Raw genomic sequence first — 20731 nt, 5'->3', positions numbered from 1 at the left:
AAACATAGATTTGTTAAAAAAAACAAACCCTAACACAGATGACCAAAGAAAATAGCTCTCACCTGTTTATATCAGCACATGCTTAGAAAGGAGGCCTAACTAATTAAAGCGGGTGCATGGGAAGAGGTTTACATTGCCAAGGGGAGGCCTAAGCTCAGAAGTGATTTCAGTACTGAGCAACCTTCAGCACACATGCCCTAAACTTAACACTCTGTTTCTAGTAGGACAGAGAGGGAGCGCCACACTTCTTTTTTGGGCATCCCTAGAGCCCCCTGGGTCTGTGGCATATGCATCCCCATTTTCTGGAAGGAAAGTGCCCCAACAGCCTTTTTGGGGGGGGGGGGGGGGGGGGGGGGGGGGGGGGGAAGTCAACTGCGAGTCAGACTGAAAACAAGTGTTACCTGAAAAGGTGGTTTTCCAACAAGACACTGATAAATCACTGTTCCTATGCTCCACAGATCTGCCTTTGCGTCGTAGTGTTGTGACATAATTACCTCTGGAGCCTGGAAAGCACAGGAAAGTTATGGAAGGAATGGAGCAGATCTGGCAGCAATCTTGGTACAAATTAAAAAATAATCTGCACATGAACTGCAATGCAGTAATAAACGGTCCAGCATGCTGAAGGCAAATATCTTGGAATGATAATTTTAGCCCTTTAATCTGTACTACTATGTGGCTTTTAAAAGCAATTGCTTTTCCCCTGAAGAATGCAGGTGTTTGGTTGGCAATAAGGGTTCTACAGCATGGGAACAGGGTAGGGTTGCCAACCTTTCCAGATTGGCCGGGAGTCTAGCAGAATCTGCTTTCAGTACTCGCTGGGAGATCGATGCTATCTGGGAGATTTTACTAGGATATTTTAAGGAAAAAAAAAAAAATCTCCCAGAACAGCTTCAGTCAGTTGACAACCCTAGAATAGCGGCAATCGGTATGCACAGAAATATGCCGATGAATATCTTGCTCTTCTATAGTATGCGCTTCGGTGAGCGTCAAAACTCTTTACAAAGTAATATCATTTTACAGATGGGGAAGGCGAGGCACAGGGAGGCAAAATAGTTTGCCCACCATCACCCAGCAGGCTAGTGGCAGTCCCAAGAACAAGGCCAGTGTCCCATCCAGCAGGTAGTATCACAAAGATAAATGACAGAGTAGAATTGTTTGAAGCTGCTGCTGTGCAAGGACAGCATATAAATGTCATTTTCATTCCACCCGGAGTAAAGTTTTCCATTACTCTCAAGTCTTCTGTTGATGGCATTCTAACTATTTGCCACTTCTCAGTTTATGTCCCTGCCTAGTGCACAGAAATTGGAAATTAGACAATGCCCTCTTATTCAAAAGAAGCAGTTTGCACATGCCACCAGTTTGCATACTTCAGGAATAACATCCCCAGTGAATCACAGAGTATGCAAGAACCAACATGTCTCATGAGCCATAATATCAACACTGAAATATTATTGCCCATTTTAATTTGCCAGGGTTTTTATTAACTTGCCACACTAAAGAAACAGTCGCTTTCTCTCTAAGCTTCTCCCACGTGAACAACTACGGTCTCCACAGCACTAGTCAACAGTGGCTGGGCAGACTGCGGAAAGATGTTCCCCAAAATATCCTCAGACAATCCCAAGCACTTGCTATTTTCCAGATAGCAAATCCTATTGCTTTGCAAGCAGCGTTTGAGATGCACAACATAAGCGGTCACTCACCATATACATTGGGGATCCGCACAGGGTGGCAGCCATCATGTTACTATGCAGGTAACGAGCAAAACCAAAGTCAGCTGTTTAAAGAAATAGGCATGTCACCAAAAATAGTGCTTGCACCTATATAGAGGCTAGAACTGATCTAGAATCTGCTAAAATTACCGGCTGGAGGGCAAAATAGGTGCAGAACTGTTATGAAATGCCAGCTTAGTGGAATAGCAGAAGGCCGTGCTGTAAACTGAAGGCAAGAGGAATAATGCAGCAAGCCAAGAAACAGCAACAGCATCATCTGCACAAACTGCTACTCAGCCAGCTCTCCAGCTGCAGAGAATGCTGCCTGGCGTCAGCAGGAAAGGATTAGAGTCAGTGGCTAAATATAAATGGTTCATTAAGAGTGATGAATGCACAATCTGCTTCATTAAAATCATATCAGGTAGAAGTCTGGGGATTCAAATTTCAGATGCCGGAATGTTTTTGGTTTTGTTTTGTTTTTTAAATATATACAGGTGAGAAGGTTTGGGAACTGTCAAATAAGATAAGGGGAAGGGATTTTTGCCTTTTTTGTACTGACAGATAGATGCGAGTTTGTTATAACAGACCGTACCCTCAACAGACCTCTCATTTTCAGTCAGAGACTTGTACCCGAAAAGAAACCAATTAAAAACACAAAGTTTACACCAACAGAAACTTGTTCCTGGTGATAAGAGATAGGAATTCTGAAAATAATCTATTAGGATGTATCCGATAATCCCAGTTAATGTCAAACCTCCTTTTACTAACAATAGGTCTTAACCTACATTTCTAGACCTTAAACACAAACAGAAAAAGTATTAAGGCCTTTCACTAAAAGCACAAACTGAACTATGATCAGCAAACACATGCTGAAGTGGGCTAAAAGTTAAGCAGATTTTTAGACCTACAGTGAAGCAAAGCTCCATATTCTGAATTCAATGATTTAATATTAAAACATACATTAATTGCTTATTCAAGTTACATATTTAATCAAACTTGAATTACAATGAATTTTTTAAACTTGTTTTTCTTAATGCAGCAGGACTATCTTCTGGTATCAAGTTCCTCCTTCCATGCTTGCAGGTGTTCTGCAATTTAATGCACAAGCTCCAGATTCAGTACTTCCATTCCATCTCATTACAAAGGCGCTGCTGAATTGATTTTCCCATACTGTAATTTATCTTTCTAGGGGAAAAAGATTACTTACCTATTTTGATACGGATGCCACTGACACTTGACTTCCTGCGACTTGCATAAGACAGCAAGATGTTCTGGGGTTTTAGATCCCTATGAATTATTCCTTTGCTATGTAAAATACGCATAGCTGCTGCAATCTGCTGGAGGAACACTCGGATGGTGTCTTCACTAAGCGTTCCTTTAGCTGAAAGTAATATACATGTAGAAAAAGTAAACACCATCTGCATTTATCATGAGTAAAAAGGGAATACGTTTAAATACCACCAAATGTAGTAAGCCTGAAAAAGCCAATCGAGTCATATTTCTGCATCCTATGCAAAGCCATCCAATTCTGATGAGTTTCTATAAATGAGTATTCCTCAATTACATATTCAACAGCATTTTCTTAGATTTACCACTAGGGATGTTTTGAATTATCTATATTTACCCCTGAGCTGTGTAAATAACTATTTTGCTTGTGAAACTTGCCATTGTTATTGGCATTTTGTTTGCCACCTAACAAAATATGTAGGTACAGGAAACACGCCGCTGAAAAACAGTTTACTAAGCACTTACTTAGAAGTACACCAGCACAGAAGAAACAAGACCAATATTCCATCCTACCACCTGTTCTCAATTCCAACAAAGTTATATCAACGTACATGTGGCGGAATTATGCTTTCACCTATCGCCAATTATGGTTCAAAAGAAATGAAGAAATTAAAATGTAGTTTGTGCATAGCTCTTCAGAGGGTGCTATACGACTTGTAGGACTGCAGTATGAGCAAATATATAGCTTGCTAAAAAAAAAAAAAACCTAAATACAATTACGATCTTATTCAAGTGCCAAAATCAACAAGAATCCGATGGTTTCAGTGAAGGCTGGATTAGACCTTTAATACACACAGGTGCAGTAATGGCAATTGTTAGCTAAAAAACCCAAACCTAATCCAACACACCGAAGACATAAAAGAACATGGTAAGATTTGGAATATGTAAAACATCCAGGTTAGATCATTTCTACCAAAAGAGAAGACTGTTTTGCTGTTTTCAAAATCAATTTATAATCATGATCTGCAACTCGCCTCATTACCCTGGGCAGAGTGAAATCTCTTCCTACTGGGCTAAAACTGTCTTCTCACAAAGCCTCATTATCTCTGTAATTCAGCAAATTTCTAGAGCCAGATCTTGGAAAACCAAGTGGGAAGAATCAAAACGACGTCAACAATCAGCTTTACAAGAGAACTGCAACGTATTAATTCAGGTTTAGATCAGAACAGGGCTATTCGGCTGCTAAGCGGCTGGGGACCCCCTGCACTGCACGCCCCAGCGCCATCCAGCCCCTCCACTGCACGGCACATCTGGGTGCTCTACTCACCCTCTGCTCCTGCCTGGGATGCTTGAGCACAATCCATAGCGCTAAGCAAAAACCCATTCACCACGTTCATCATAATAGCTCTGCTTCACTATGTTAAAGTGTTTCTGTCCAATTGAGGCATATAAGTTCTTAAAGCTATCATTTCCCACAAAGCTGGAGATATAAGCTTAAATATCCTGAAACGTCACCAGAAAAAGCAACTTGGATTCCTCTGATGCAGTTTTATAACGAAGTCTTCCTCTGCTGGTTTCTGCTTTTGGAGAGTCTTGGGTGCTTAACAAAAGCAGACCAAGTCCCAAAACCAGGTCTCATCATGTTTTTCTACAGAAGCAAGTTCCCAGTTACACTGGGCATAGTTAATTTACCAACTGCCAAAATGAAAGTATCTACATCTCAAGCCACTGATCAAAGTATCACTAATGAGCTTTGAACCACAAATACAATAAGTGGATGATAATGTACTAATAGAGAAATGGAGTAAATCGATTACCTTGTAAGTAATCTGCCAAATCACCACCATTGCAGTACTGTGGAAGAGAAAGGAAAGCAGGCTTATATTCAAAATATAAGCACTGGAAGGCTCTCTTGCCTCATTACAAGTTCATTTTCATTTCCTCATGTTCCCATATTTTCTATGACATCTAGAAAATCTCTTCCAGCTGTCTGGCTTTAACATTATTTTGTCAATTATTCAGTTATTAATTTGCGTAAGTAATGGAAACATTTCGTAAAAAAAGATATAGCATTATGACCTAAAATGCTGCATAATTTATAGAACATAAAATTACTGGTGTATTTAATAGTGCATATGAAAGTAATTATCTAGCTTTCAGACTTATACATACATTTCAGCAAGCTAAGGACACACTGAAGCAATGCCTGCTTAGTCAATCCATTTCAACACTTAATACTTTTATAAATGAAAGCAAATACAAATCTAGTTACACTGGACCATGGCCATTAATACATACCTCCATCACCAGAAAGACTGAGTTGGGCATTTCCTGAAAGAAAAAGTGCAATAAATCTCATTTAGGGATATGACAAGACACAGCCTTTCAAGAAAATCCTACAAATTGTAATATTAGATTTTCAATTAACTGAATGACCTCAGTCAAAAAAATAAAAAATAAAAAAAATCAATAACTCTTAGCGTGCAATAACTGAAATTCAAAAGTTGGTTTTTTCTGCAATAATGATTAAAGATTTTAAAGTGCATTAGAGCTTTTGAAACTGCTGAAGTAACTGCTGAAGGCCAAATTCAGGAAAAAAGCAAGATGCAGAGAGCAATAGTATCGGGTTCCTTCGCACACCACGCCTTCTCCTCAGCCTTCATGCTTGCTCGGTTCTTGGCATGACAGCCAGTACTACATTGATGAAGAGCTTTTTTGAAATGGGAGAAAAAAAAAAATACATCTGGACCCCAGTCAAATTAATCAGCTATTGGATGGCAACTAAGGAGGTCTTGAACATACTTGGTCAAATGCAAATGACTGCATAAGATTTTCCAGAGCTAACCAATTTCCTGTCAGAGGAATTTCAAAGCACAAATCCTTGCTCCGCTGGCAAAGTAAGCATTGATCCTGACACCTGAAAAGCTGTAAGTCAATCAAGGCTCACACATCCCACTGCCAAATGGATGCCCAAATTGTACTCTCAAACTTGCAGGATGCTTAATCCAGGCTCCTTGCCTACTTCCGGAAGTGACCTCCCCAATGAGCGACATATCAAATCACAACCTCGCCGCGAGTCAGACAGATTTTCCAGCGATGACTTCCTCCAACCCAGCCAGATGCCTCGGCTAGTTCCTCAAGGACTAGCTAGCTAGCCTCCGACTGCAAGCCAACCATGCCCTTTGCAAACCAGTAAAAGCTGCAATCAGCCTGAAGTGTTGTAAAAGGTAGCATTCAAACTAACGTTTTTAGTGTCTTAAGGGAAAGCCTGCCAGTTCTGCATGGATTGTTGTTAATAGTTTGCTGCCGAGTTCCAATTTCTTAATTGATTTCTTTTTAATTATTTAGCCCATGCCTGCAGAGCCACAAATGTTCACAGCATTTTTTTTTTTTTTATAGACACATAAATCTTGTCTCAGAGTGCACAACCTCAATGGGTATGACAAGATAAGAAGCAGGGGAAGCAGAGGAGAGGGGATAACAGGAAAAAAAATACATAAATAATGCTCAAGCAGCACAAAACTTCATTTTCATTTTATACAGAGCTAAAATTCACTTAAGAGCAGGGGTCATTTGAAGTTTGAGCGAAAGGCGTCTTTAGATACTAGACAAATCACAGAAACCACATTTGGAAGCAGAACTGTGGATAGCCCGCCAGCACTTTTTTTTAATTGCCTCTAGTACTACGGAGTCAGGAAAGGTAGTATGTGGGAAAACAACAGATGCACGCTTCACCGCTGTCCTCTGCACTTGTATTAATCATACGAGTTCTGAATCCGAGTATACCTACAAGACTTCCCACTCCAGAGAGTAACCACTAAGCATTAGCTAAACCCTGAACTTTCATCAAGGAAAAGGATTTAAACCTTGTGTTTTGACTAGCCATCGCAACAAGGAGTTTTCCAGAGACTTCAGACCCAGAATCACAAGGCAGCTTGAATAGGCGTCAATCAGAAAATACAGCGTGGACGCTTATGGGTTAAGATTTTAAGTGCTATGGGTGTAGGACACTCAACTACTTATGTTTTCAAATCAACATAATTTTATCTGCTTATTTCAAAATCCTTGGCACTAACAAACACATTTTAGTCTGGTACAGCACCAGTCAAAAGTCTGAGAAATAAAACTATAATTACAGCTCTAGGTAAATTGCTTCGGACAAGTTTTGCTTTCAAAATTCCCTGAAGTTTCAGCTGTTATCAAACGAGGCTGAAAAACAAAAGCTTGGCTATGAGCTCTGGATGCATCAACTCCACTAATATTCATGCTCAAACTCCTGGAGTTCTTATTTAAAAAAGGTTTTTAATGTACATTAACGTGCAATAACAAGCTACATTTAAAGATGAACTGGGTCTTTTAAAGTTTATTCGGGACAGAGCCAATTGACTGTTTGGAGGCGTTTTCTTCAGCCACCCTCTTTAGCTATGCATAAAAACACTCAAGGGATTTTCCCCCCTCCAGCCCAGATCACTACAGATCTGTTGTATTTTGAAGCCAGTTTCAAAGAAAGCAAGTTTCTAGGAATGTTAATAGAGTCTGTTGGGAAGGACAAGCTCGCTCCCACCAATAAAAACTGATGTTAAAGCAGCAGCTGATCAAATGACAGGAAGTCCCAATTGTTGTGTTTTCCTGCAGCTGCTCCCACAGTCTGCAGCCAAATGCCTCAACGCTGTAAGCAGCATGCATTTTATCAGGAGAACACCACACTAAATCAGATCAGACACCTGCCCCATCTGTTTAAAGGAATAAGGTGCTTCATGACAATTTAAGATTTCTTTTCTTTCCTCTTGCTGCATCATATAGGAACTTCCAACTAAACTATCAATATTTTCTTCTAAAAAAGTCTCCAGGAGACTCCAAGTAATATTCAGAACATAATGCTTAAATTGGAGGTTACTGACACTGATTAAATTCCTAGTATATTCCAACTGACTTCTACCATAAGTAACAGTTCCCTAGACCCTCGAGTTCAGGAACTCATGCATATTCTCTCTAATCAGGAGGAGGAAGCTCAGGGAGTCGCATCTTACCCATAAGGCAAAAACCTTAGAAATCAGAATAAAGTCCTGCAGAATTACGAGCTCAAAATATGCAATACACTGTTCACCCTCAACAGAAAAATGCAACAAATGACAGGATCCAAAAAAGGCAGCTAACGCTAATCACTGTGCCCATCACTGAACTCAAGAACAAGTTTTCCAGGATTCCCTTTAAAGCAGTGTCTTTTTGATTGAAATTGCTCCTTCAGAAACAGAAAGTTCGTTAGTTGTCCCATGACTCCAACTATTCTTCCTACACCCAAGCAAGTGGAATCCAAATGTAGGTTACCCCCCCTTAGTAAACACTGCCATACCACAATTATTTGGACACACCCTCAGACAGCTGGGGAGGTAGAAGGAGCCAGAGAGGGTTGGATCAAAACATTTTTTTGTACACAGCAACCAAATTAAAAAGGATTGTTTTTTTGCAGTTTACACTGCCACTTTTTTTTTTTTTTTGCCAGCCACCTACTCTGAATTCAGGCCCATGTGTCCCTTTCGGCTGTTGTATGTAATAAGACAAATTAATTAAATCCTCAGTTTTTGGAAAATAGCAACAAACTGGCAATAGACCAAGAAATATCAGCCCTGTTATTTCCAGCCTTGCCCCCACTCCCCTTCCAAATCCCAGCTATGCAACTGTAGAAGTAAGGCAGTCACAGTAGCCCAATGTTTATGAAAGCACCCAGGCAAAATCTTACAGCGAACACTTTCCCAAAAATCTCAATGTTGCCTGTGTTCAGCCCTGAACACTACATTCCTGTAATGTTTAGGGTTTTCAAAAATTATACATGTAAAACTGAACATTTCACTTTAGACTCCAATTGGACATTTTTTTTTGAGATACTGTCTGTACCATCTCACACAACTATTTTACTTAGATTGATTTGGTGGAGCTGAAATCAAATAAAAAAAATCTCAACTTAAGACTTTCAATAAGGCAAAGGCCTGGATTGTTGCATTCTTACATTACTGAGATGCATCAGTATTTTGCGTTGGCACAGGAGAATCAGTTTTGCCAGGGTTTTTAACCTGCCCACTCCAGTATGTGACAGTTGCCCAACACACTGCTGATAGTATGTTATGAAACAATTCCCTCCTGCGCAACAGGCCTTGGCTCCCTGCAGCAACATGAATTATCTTCCACGTTTCTTCATTACTTGTATCCCTAATGTAGATATAGCTTGGAACTACTGAACAACAATGGGATTTCAGATCAGAATGGGAAAAATATGCCAAAACACAACTTCTCCTGCAGTTGGTTGGTTAACTCAAATCGTCAATCTACACCAAACTAGTTTTTCCCCCATAAACCAAGTCAGTTCTTCAGCTCTCTCTCACCCGTACTCTAAGAAAGGGCCTGATATGTTTTGATGGACAGATGAGACACATGGCAAAAATCACTACATCACTCTTGCATTAAAACCTACTGGGAATCTGTAATCTGGCCAGAAAAATCCTTTAATTTCCATCTATTCATTTCAAGCCATTAAGTTAATGAATAAATTAACTGAATCACAAGGAGATTTTTCCAGTTTAGTCAAAAGTGATAACTAGTTCGCATCCTAGAGTAGCACTTGGCACCAGGGCTTGCATCAGGTCACTTAAGTGTATAATCACACCGATTTTTCCCTTGCACACAAATATCATTGAAAACTGCTGAAATGGCTCACCTCAGCACTGCAGCTTACATGTACTTGTATCTGTGGGCTTTTGGACACCATAAGGAATATGAACTCTAAGTTGGGACTACATTAAAACAAAAGCTCATATCCAACACATTTGGCCGAGAAGCAAAGCTGTTCACATTATCATTCCCTCAATCTGCAGCCTTTTGTTAACTTGCTACATAAAGCATCAGGCAAAGCATACAAACTATAGCAAACCAAGGAACTAATATTCAGGAATAACACTCACCTACAAAGCTATGTTTAATCACCTCTTCACTGAGATAAAAGCTTTCAAAATTGTAAATACAGATCACACAATTACAGCTGCAGTTGTTCCAGCCTACATCTTTACTCGCTCCGAGGAACAACATGCAAAACAAATTCACATTCTGTTGGAGTAACATGAACACCCATTCAAACATTTTCCTTTAGATGCCATGTCTCTAGTCCTGTCTGTAAAAAAAAAAAAAAAAATAAATGCATTGGTTGTCTTCATGATGTTTCTGAATCAACTGATTTAGCAAGAAACAACATTTCCCAGCTAATCAAAACTGTGCCTTTTAATCCCTGACATATGGCAGCTTTCTCAGGATAGAGAAGTGAAAGACACCACAGCTCAAGTCAAGGTTATGACACGGAGCAAAATATTTCTAATTAGAAAGCATAAGATAAAAGGAACATATCTAACTCCAATGTCCAAGATGACTTAACAGTCAGGCTCGTTACTATTCTATCATTCCAGTGACAAACAGCCTGTATTTTTTTTGGATGATGAGGGTCTCTACTAGAATGAATTAACTTCCACAATGAACAACCTTACTGAGCTGTCAGTGACTTTAACATCCTAAAATAAGTGTCAATAGGGCCCCATTAGCTCTCCCCTGCCTCCCTTTCCAGAGTAGAAATGGCGATAGATCAAAAGGCTGCTCTCTATTACTCCAAGTCTGTTAACTGTATTCCTTAACCCCCCCAAACCTGCACCCCAAGCACACATGGGCCTCTCAGCTTATGCACCGACTCACATCCGATCAACACATCAGAAAATTACCTTGCACTAAAGCTGCTGTCATCATTTTTTTTTTTAAAACAGAGTGCTCCTCATTTTAGTAAGCTGAATGAATCTGGCAAGAGCACTAATGATTTAGTTGATCAAAATTTGCTCATCACTTTTTTTTTTTTTACTATTTTTAATGCAAGGAAGACATGCTTTAAATAGTTTCCTATGTGCACACCACTGCAACAGTTAACACAGAAGGGCTGAACATTTGCTTACTTCTGACTAAACGTTACATCGCAGACTAAATGTCAGTTGACATCTGACTGCAGGATCAAATAGCTTGCTTGCTGCCAATTATTCATATAAAAGAGCAATCAGCCATGGGAAACATACTACAATAGCAACATCACTCGCTTTCTGGCATGCAAAATGCTGTGCCTAACTAATATATACAGTGGGTATTAAGTGAAAGTAGTCCAACTTAGATTGCCCACTGCATGGTGCAAAACAAAGGCAAGATTGCTACCATCACACCAAGTGTCTGCTGGAAATTGTTCTACTGCACCTGGGTATTGAAGCAGTCTGGAAACAGCAAGGGCACCTAACAAAGTGTAATGTCTAATGTCTACACATAGTAGGGCGAGTTAAGGACATGTTAACCTTAATCCAAATCCACTTGGTTCAAGCAAACCAACTTTTAAAGGCTTCTCTCTATTCTTCAACTTCTTCTCAGAACCCACCAGTTAAATACTAATTCAATCTCACTTGTCAGGAGTCATTATTAGGGAAGCCAACTTTAAGAAATGATACAATAGCAGCAGCTGGAAATTCAGATTCTTGGGTATATTTTATTTAGGTTCTTTTTGCTCTAAAATGGTGTTTAGACATTTTAAACCTTCATTTTTACCAGTTTGTTTTTTTTAATAGTGAGATTATCCTCAAAGGGCTGGCTACCATTTCAATGGAAAAAAGATTATTGGGGGTTAGTTAAAGAGGGTCTTATTAAGTATTTAAGCAGGTGTTTATTATTTAAAGAGGGCCTTGAAGTGTGAAAAGTCTCTCAGTGCAAACGAAAACTTTACCCCAAAGACCTCACCATTCAATACTAAACACTGTACAACATGGCAGGTAACAGGACAGTAAGGAGATGTAGGAGAGGCATGACACCTCCAGTTGTTTCATGAAATTAGTTCATAGCATGATGGGACAAAAACAACTGGATGGTTGAGATAAATGTATGGAATACATAGGTTTCTTGTAAAAGAGATTTGGAGGGCCTGTCGGAAGACAATCATTTTGTGCACCAGCTCAAAGGGGTTTCCACAGTCGGGGCAACAGGGACTAATGTGCTGGAAACAGTTTCACAAAGAGGAAGAAAAGCTGCTGTTGAGTTCAGAGGACTCTGCCAAAAGCCTAAAAGAAGAGAGGCATTGGCGAATCTGCACTCAGAGATCAGCACTCCAAAAAAAAGCTGCACCAAAAGCACTGAAGCAAACAACAAGAGCACACACACAGGTGCCAAATACAACACTGCATGTTTAGAAGCAACCCCCTCAAGACATTTTGGCAGTCATACCAAACTGACCAGACGGTTTGGATCATTTGGAAGAGTCTACACACTTCATGCTGGTAAAAGAACTATAGCTACACAGAAACGTGGTTTCTTCCCTATGCAGACCCACTTTCCAGATGTTTGAGCTTGTTTTTAGAAAGGGGCGATGCATCAAGTGGGTCCAACTGGTGCTTCTCACCATTGCTGCTCTCAAGGATGAAAAGAACAGCCAATGCTACTCTGTCTTGCAACAAGCATTGGAAAAAAAAAAAAAAAAAGAGCAAATTCTGCATAGGCAGTACATTTAGAGTGAAGTCATTTCCGGTTTGTGGCACTAGCCTTTCTTCAAACTGTTGCTAATCACACTCCAGTAGTGAAGGCATTAATTCATTCTAGCAAACCACTATTTCCGAGATACAGCATGTTTTTATTTTAGAAAGCGTTTTGAAATGAATTATGTACCAAAACAGGGTTGGTCTGGCACTCTGTAAAGGATTATCTCTAGTCAACACATTTGAGATCAGCAGCTTTATAAAGAAGTGCAAATTAGCCTAAATATAAATATGTTCCAAATAGCTATTTTCCCTGTAAATGTATTTGCATTCAGATAACCAAGACTTTGTACTCACGTAGAATCCTCTGCTCAGGTTCAACAAGTAGGTTGTTGCCTATGAAAGCTCCTGCCTGTCTGAGCCAGTTAGTCTTTAAGGTGCCACCCTGCCCAAACTTCTGCCCAACTTCAACCTAACACGGCAAACCACCTCTGGGTTCAGCAAGAATAAGCGTCTCCCAGACTCAAAGCAGTGGAAGAAGTTGCATTCCTGACACTGTTTCAGAGAGAGGCAAATCTTCACTCTAGCACAAAAGAATACTGAACACAAGCACCAGAAAAGGCCAGCGAAAAGAAATTATAAATAAAATGTATTTAGAAAACAAACAAACAAACAAAACATTTTAAGGCTACCAAACTATTTTTTTTTTATCAACAACAGAAGATCCTACAAAATTCTGTATATTTAAATATTTAAGTTCACCTTTAAGTTGACATTTCAGATGCCTGGGACCTCAACCTTAGTGCTCCAAGTGGGTTATTACTCATCCTTCTCTCACAGAAGAAAGAATCCAGGTCCACTATCCCCCAAAATGTGTATAGAAACACAAATAAGAACCACTGTCTTCCATATTCTTGCCTGCTTCTATCCTGGCTCCCAAGATGGCAAAAATATGAAATACGTGCTCTGCTTATATGAAATGCATAACTGTAGATCAAACCTGCTAGCACTGCATGTAACCACCTTATGGAAATCAATGACAATTATGGTGCTGGCATCAGTACTGCATTTCTAATGCCAAGCAAGGCAGGCACACTAATGCCTTACCAATTCATCTGGGAATGTTTTCAGATGAATGGGCATTTTCAGTAGTGTAACAAGTGAAGACTATACATGCTGAGCGATACGTCAAGCCGCTTTATTCAGAGGGAGAGGAAGCCACAGCAGCGTATGAAGTTTCCAAAGGTTTGCATGCTAACAGCAGGATTACCTACAACCGATGTCTCCTTGGTTATAAGTGAAGAACTTTGCGGGGGCATGCTCTTCACTATACAGACTATGCAAGGCTCTTGAGAGTCAGTGTAATAGAAACAAAACTGTACTTGAACAGAGATAAGAGGAGTGGGAATCCGTGAAATAAACTACCATAGGGAACAGATCAAGGATGAGACTTGAAAATAATATGAAAGTTCAGTAATGTGTTTAAAGACTACCTACTACTTTCAATTCAAGCTCACCGATACATTCTAAAGTGGAATGAAAACTTATACTTGCATCTGCACTGTGCTGTCATTACATGCAGAAAAGGTCACCACTTGCCACCACGAGGTATTAAAAATATTTCTTCTACATTAAAATCCATTTGCATTTCCCCCCCACATATTAACTCCTTATATTCCCCACCAACTTTCAGCCCGATGACTTAGTACCACAGTCAGTTCAGTTCTTTGGTTATTCAGCTAACTCATCTATCCAACAGTGCATTTGAAACTTGATTTTCTGCTTCAAACTGCCTAACAAAAAAATTATAAACCGACATAAAACAAAATAGACTCCCAGTCACACTGGGAACTCCCTACTGCAATCCAGACGCTGCTGGCTCCAACACGGAGAGGAAAAAAACCAAAAAAACAACAAACTAGTTTCTGTGGTTTGATAATTGTTTGATTTCCAGAAGTCTTATCTACTGCATTATATTCCAACAATGTTAGCAATTCTATGGCAAACAAAAAAAAAATGCAATACATGCTAGAACATGAAATACTAAAGCAAATTAGAAGGTGCAGTGACCTACCACATGTGTCAATGCCTAGCAGAGTACTCATTCTCACCAGGTTATAAATTAACGTAATTATGCAAGTTAATGATATGTAATTTTTCACATTGTAAAGAAACTGTAGGTCTCATTTGTGTAAACGTCACATTCTTTAGCTCATATTTCAAAGAGGTTTTGTCTACAGAAGTGGCATCGCCATGCCCAGTTTTACAGTTTGCCATGAATGTGTCCAAAACATATCCAAAAAATATGAGTTTTATTTAAGTATAAGGCTGAACAAGAGGCAGGCATACCCCCTTCTCAAACTGCGAATATAGGCCTGAAGCCTCATGACTAACATTGGCTCTTCTAGCATCTTCCCAGCTCTGACAAACCAGGAAAGTATGAGAGTCATGTTTCCAAATAACCTTTATGTAAAAAAAGCTTCATAGAGAAGCACAGTGTCCTCTCTTTTGTCACTGGACAGTACTGGATGTTTTGAGCATAAATCAAAGGGAGTACTATGCTTCTCAGAGTCTATACTGTAATGGAAAAATATACAATACATAGATCATCAGTATGTCATGTGTTCTAAAAGTGAACTAAAGCTGCTATAAGAAAGGACAGGCTTAGAAGCCTAAACTTGAAGCATGTGGACTTCAAAGTGACAAGACATTGCAAATCACCTCTTTGAAAGCCAGCTCCTCCCTTACTTGCGTGCCAAGATACAAACTCAAGATTTGCGATGTGTCTTGCAATGGCAGGTAGGCCATTAAAGTTCAGATGCTGAGCACCTTGTGTTCCCAATCTCAAAGGATTAGGCCCTGCCCCTCTGGGAAGAATGGCAGGCAATGCAGGAAAGCGATCCACGCTCACTCGCTGATGTTATCAGCTACTTGAGGACAAATCAACAATTCTGTGCCTGGGAAATGGAGGGGGGAGAAGGGGGAGACTGCAAAACCACACATCCTAATGAATGCAGTGTTCACATGGTTCCTCCCCAGCACACACGCCATCACCCTGCTCCAAGAGACTAGCTTACTTCCTGAGTTTGCTAGTCAACACAAAATCAGTCTCTTTAGCATGTATCCACAAACAGGAGACTCTACCCTACCCTGTATAGACAGAGATGGACCTGCAACCTGGAAGTTTTTCAGGATGCTGACATGCACACAGGAGGCAGAAGGTACAGAAACATTTATTTTTATGTTGCTTTAACTATGCACAGTCCCAAGGGCTCTTAATAACCATTTTATTCATAAATGCACCCCTGTATTTAAGATTAGAATAAAGCCCAGGAGACAAATGTATAGTTCTTATTCAATTAGGAAAAATAACTGCATAACCTATATAACCTCATATGTGACTGCACTAGCACTCACAGGCCTCAGGGTACCCAATGTGCATCTTACGAAGCAGAATTCGTACCAACATGTACTGCCCATAATAGGCTGAGCTCATGTCCTTTTAATTCTGACAGGCAATATTCCAGATATAAAAGAAAAAGGAAAGCCAAGAACTGAAGTGGCATAACAGTTTTCCTGTTACAGGAAGCCCAATCTCCCAGCTGTGATTTACTCTATATTGTAGCTGGTGGAACTCAGATATATATCAGTAACATATAAATATCGTATCAGAAGACACCGCTCCTCTTCTACAGATACAATTTTAAAATGATGCTGACATCTTAACATCACTTGCCACAATAACTGAAAAGCCCTTCTTTCACATCACCACCTACTAGGAAATGCTCCTAACAGGTCTGTTCAATAGTTATCTGCAAACGCCCACTTCCCAATTAGCAGCCTTTCCCTTGAACCCCTCTCCTCACTGGGAAAGAAGGTAGCTGCTGCCACTAATGTAGCTCCCAGTGCAGTCACTTAAGTGCCAGCTGATGCTCTCTCCCTCTGGAGACTGGACCAGACTACACAAACAGTCTCTGCAGAGATCCTCAAGCCTCCTCTTGCTCCTGGAGCCCAGAGGCCTGGAAGCACGCTGTGCTTCCCAGCTTTGTATTTCAAGTCCAACAGCCTGTTTCCTCTTTTACAGACATTACGCTGCCCCTATTTAATAACAAGCACCTGTCTTAAAAAAAGTGATCACATCTTGTGCTAGCCTGAGCCAACCTCTGTATTCAGAAACAGAAGCCTAAATTCCTGGTAGCAGTAGAAAGTCTTTCACCATCACCAAGCTTTCTAGTGTCACTTTATCTTTGTTCACACACAGGTAAATGCTGTACTTCTAACGTGCATTTTAAGCCAGCAAAAAAAAAAGATGCCAAGAAGTGATTTACCTGAACATCATAGAGAGCTACAATGTTCTCATGCTGAAGTTCCTGTAAAGCAAAAGATATACATCATGGGAATACAGTCAGTTAGAACGATCATCCTAAATGATCACTTATTCTCCTGAGAAGTATTCAGGGAACAGGTAAATAAGAGGTATTTTCAGAGTAGATTTAAGGGTGCCTGTTCCCAGAATTTATTTTCCTTGCCTTTTTATAGGAAACACTGCAACATAACATGCAGCAAAAATGGGATTTACTTCCAAGTCCCCTACAATCTCTTGTTATAAATTAAATGATTTTGCTAATCTCACTTGAACCATCTCCCCATTTTAAAGAGGAGTGGAAGGTAAGCTAAATGCTACTAAATTTGAGCTGCCCTGGGAGGTCTGTTGTTACCCTCCTTTCTTTCCCCCCAAAAAGTACCAGAGAAACTAAACAGAGCAATAGAACGTGTCACAACATGTTTGAACATATCAAACAAACAGCGCAAATTATGACTATAAAAACGAGAGAGAGAGAAAGAAAAGTGGTACAGTATGGAATTACTAGGAGCACTAAGTGAGGAAGAATTTCCCATAAATTACTACAGGCAACATGAACAAGGTTCCTAGACATAAGCTGCAGGGGTTGTAGCCTAACACCCTAGCCTAGACATAAGCTGTGCATTTGGAGTCAATTAACCTTTTAGCTGAGAGTGGGAAGGTAGCCCTGAGAATCACATGCCAGCAGTAAACATCTAGTTTGGAAATAGCCACCTGCTTTTCAGCAAAGATTGTGAGAAATTTCAATACTGTTTAGGAAAGGACTAAAAAATAATTAGCGTGCATGTTACCTGTCCCCGTTATTCTCAGTAAATGCAGTGTTTTTGAAGGGGGCCAGACTGAAAGCCTGCAGCAAAAAAATCCCCTGCCCATTCAACAGATCCTGCCCAGACACAGCCTAGCCAAAAGCCCTTCGCCTCCATGTGCCTTAATCCTATTCTGGGACCATTTCTAGCATTGAAACCACAATTCAGCCTATTTGGGGGTGACATACTCAATTCTTGGCTTTGGCAGAACTAACAAAAGCGTACATATGGAAAACTCTGCATTTGCAGCAATAATGCCAACCACACGCTACAGCCTGGACTGAAACACCTGTTATCTTTCAAATACAACAGCTTTGCAGAAGGGTGCTGAAAATTACCATACCTTTAAGATTTTGATTTCTTTCCCAAGCAGGATTTGTGACTTGGACAAGTTCTTTTTGTTGATGCTTTTTATGGCTACTTCCCAATCAGTCTTCTGCAAAACAAAATCATCTTTTTAAAAAGATAACAAAAACCATGCTTTCTCCACTACTGCCCGCCTTGAACGAGCAGACCGGAAGCTATGAAAGGATCTCTCACCTGTCCCTGTTGCTATTGCTAACCTGTCAAACAAATTCATGGGACCTCTATTTGTATTTACTCTCTGACTTTTCACATGGTCACCAAAACCACAACAGGGGTTTTCAGCAAAACAAAATTCAGGTCAGAAAAAAAAAAAAAAAAAGAGACCAAAAATGAACAGATACAAAAAGGAAAAAAAAAAAAAATCCCATCTTAATAATCAAAGAGGTTTTTCAAGCTGGAGCCAATGGGCATATCCAGTTTGGGCTGTCTGCCTTTAAATTGTCATCTCAGCTTGTGCAGTCAACACCGGAGCCACTTTCCCTTCCATCCCTAGGCTTGCCAGCTTCAGGGTCTCAATGATGCAATGTCTGCATTGCAAACCAGGGGAGGGGGGTGGAGTTGTTTGTTAAAACAGAAGTTGTGCCGATTTGATGGCAGAAACCTTTCTATTGGCCTTTTCTTTGTAAGACCTTGTTACCATCTCTCTAGATCAGATCCCCGTAGAGGCGGGGTGCTACTTGCGAGCGCAGCGCTCTGGAGGGAGTTGTGCCAGGCACCCCAAAATTTAAAAAAAAAAACAAAACAAGGAGGCGCAGCGGCACTGAACATCTGGGGAAACGGGGAAGCAAGGCTGGGAAACCAGACACCTTTACATTTCAGAAATCTTCAGCCAATCCCAAAGCGGCCAATTTTCCATTCGGTCTCCAGTTCTCGACTCAAAACAAACACGGGTCCCTCCAGCAAAACAAAGAGCCACGGAAATGAAATCCCCAAGGCAAGCCGGCACATCTGGGCGCCCCCGGGAACAGGGCGCTCGGGGTCGCCGCGAACGTGCCACTCGCTCGCACAGCTCCCCATCTCTTCCTCCCGGCCCCGAGAAGGGGAGGTGGAGGCCGAGGCGTGGGAGCCCAGGTGCAGGGCCAAGCAGGAAAGCCAGGGATGGCCGGGACACCTGTCGATGGGTGGAGCTCTGCTTTTTAATGTGAGAAAAGCTGCAAACCGAGGCTGGAAACCCCATGCCCCCAGCCCCCGACTCGACCCGCTCCCCCGGCCCCGGGGAAGGGGGTGCCTTCTCCTCGCTGGGCAAGGGGGGGAGGCGGTTGTGTAACCAGCCCCGGCCGCGTTTACCTTGCGGTGGCGACCTTTGAAGACCACAGCAAAGGCCCCATGGCCGATCAGGTCCTTCTTGCTGTACTCGAAGTCCCCCACCACCTCCATCGTCCTTGGGGGGGCATGAAGCCCGGCGGGGGGGGGGCGGCGAGGAGAAGCCGAGGAGGGGGAAGGGGGGGTCCTTCCTACAGCCCCAGCAGCGACCCCCACCTCACGGGGGGCAGCCGGGCCCGCTCCTGCCTGCCGCCCCCGTGGGAGGGGGCAGCTGCTGTCATGCCGCAGGCCCCCCCGGGCCCGGGGGCTCCCACGGGCATGGGGAGGAGCGGGGAGAAGCCGCCCGGGGCAGGGACAAGGCTACATGGGGGAGGCGGATGGTGGCCGAGCCCGGAGGCAGGTGTGCCAGTGGTTGCGGGGGCAGGGGGAGGTTGATCTCAGGCCGGCTCCAGCCCCCGCCGCTCGCCCTCCTACCCGCCCGCCGCCAGCGCCGGCTCCGACTGCCGGGCCCTCCGCGCCGCCCGCCGCCTTTTGTAGGTCGCATCGCGCAGGCTCCCAACGCCTCGCTCCTTCCGCCGCCGGACAAAGAGTCCGGCCCGCCGGCAGCCCCCAGCCTCGCTGTGGCGTGGCCGGCCCCCGGATCCCTCCGCGGGGTGAAGCGCCGCCCCTCTGTGAGCCCCACAACATGGCCCTGGGGCAGTGTGAGGGGAGCCCTCAGCAGCCCCTCCTTGGGGTCTGCGCCCCCCCCCCCCCCAACGGCACCCCTCTGTGCTCAGGGGCACGAAGGGGACAAAAGCCCTGCAAGCCACGCCAAGGGGACGTGGATGCTGCTCAAGACAGAGAAGAGCGGGCCGATGCCCTGGCGAGGGCACGTTTGTCAGGGCGATGCCCCGCACCCTTTCTTTCTCCACCCACCCCAGGCCACGGGGGCTCGGGGTTTGAGCCTACGCTAGGGTTCGGTGATGCTCGCCTGACGCCAGAGGTCGCGACACGGTTTATGGCGCACCCTGGGGCCTGCTAGGGCGTCAAAAACAGATGTAGATGCTCGTGCCGACGGGCCCAAACCGTGTTCGACGCCAGCGCGTGGATGAGCGCGCTCCGCTTGGCCTTGCCGCCTGCTGACTGCCATAGCCAGAGCCAAGGCCATTTCTCCTAGCGCAAGCAAGGCCGGAGCGTGAATAAGAAAGCAAAAGCAGGAGCAACGGAGGCAGAGTTAATCCATCTGCCCGCCGGCAGCGTGCGTCAGCGGCAGGACTGGGATTACCACGTAGCCGCTAGAACTGGGGGAAGACTGAGGTCATCCCGTCCTGTCTACCTGCCGGGGCAGATACAGCATCACGGGGCTTCCTATTTCTCAGCCATGTTCCCGCTCCATTAGCTGGCAAGACGGCACTTAAGTGCAAACGTGACCCAGGGGACTCGATGGAGACATATATACTGCTAAGGTGTATTAATGCTATCGATCAG

General features: G+C 42.6%; 1 protein-coding gene across 1 annotated transcript in view; it reads right to left on the bottom strand.

The window, feature by feature from the left end:
- Nucleotides 1-19748, bottom strand: part of ULK2 (unc-51 like autophagy activating kinase 2) — a 51220-nt gene extending 31472 nt beyond the window's left edge. Inside the window, exons 1-8 of the mRNA XM_014603916.3 lie at nt 19289-19748; nt 17979-18071; nt 16795-16836; nt 5235-5267; nt 4754-4790; nt 2917-3090; nt 1701-1774; nt 402-503 (exon numbers count right to left, since the gene is read on the bottom strand). Coding sequence (XP_014459402.1) covers nt 402-503; nt 1701-1774; nt 2917-3090; nt 4754-4790; nt 5235-5267; nt 16795-16836; nt 17979-18071; nt 19289-19378 — 645 coding nt within the window. The 5' untranslated portion in view covers nt 19379-19748. The remainder of the gene's footprint in view (nt 1-401; nt 504-1700; nt 1775-2916; nt 3091-4753; nt 4791-5234; nt 5268-16794; nt 16837-17978; nt 18072-19288) is intronic.
- Nucleotides 19749-20731: the final 983 nt, after the last annotated feature.

The sequence above is a fragment of the Alligator mississippiensis genome, chromosome 14 (assembly GCF_030867095.1).
Source record: "Alligator mississippiensis isolate rAllMis1 chromosome 14, rAllMis1, whole genome shotgun sequence".
In the NCBI taxonomy this organism is placed as follows: domain Eukaryota; kingdom Metazoa; phylum Chordata; order Crocodylia; family Alligatoridae; genus Alligator; species Alligator mississippiensis.
This window is presented reverse-complemented; position numbering and strand designations above follow the sequence as displayed.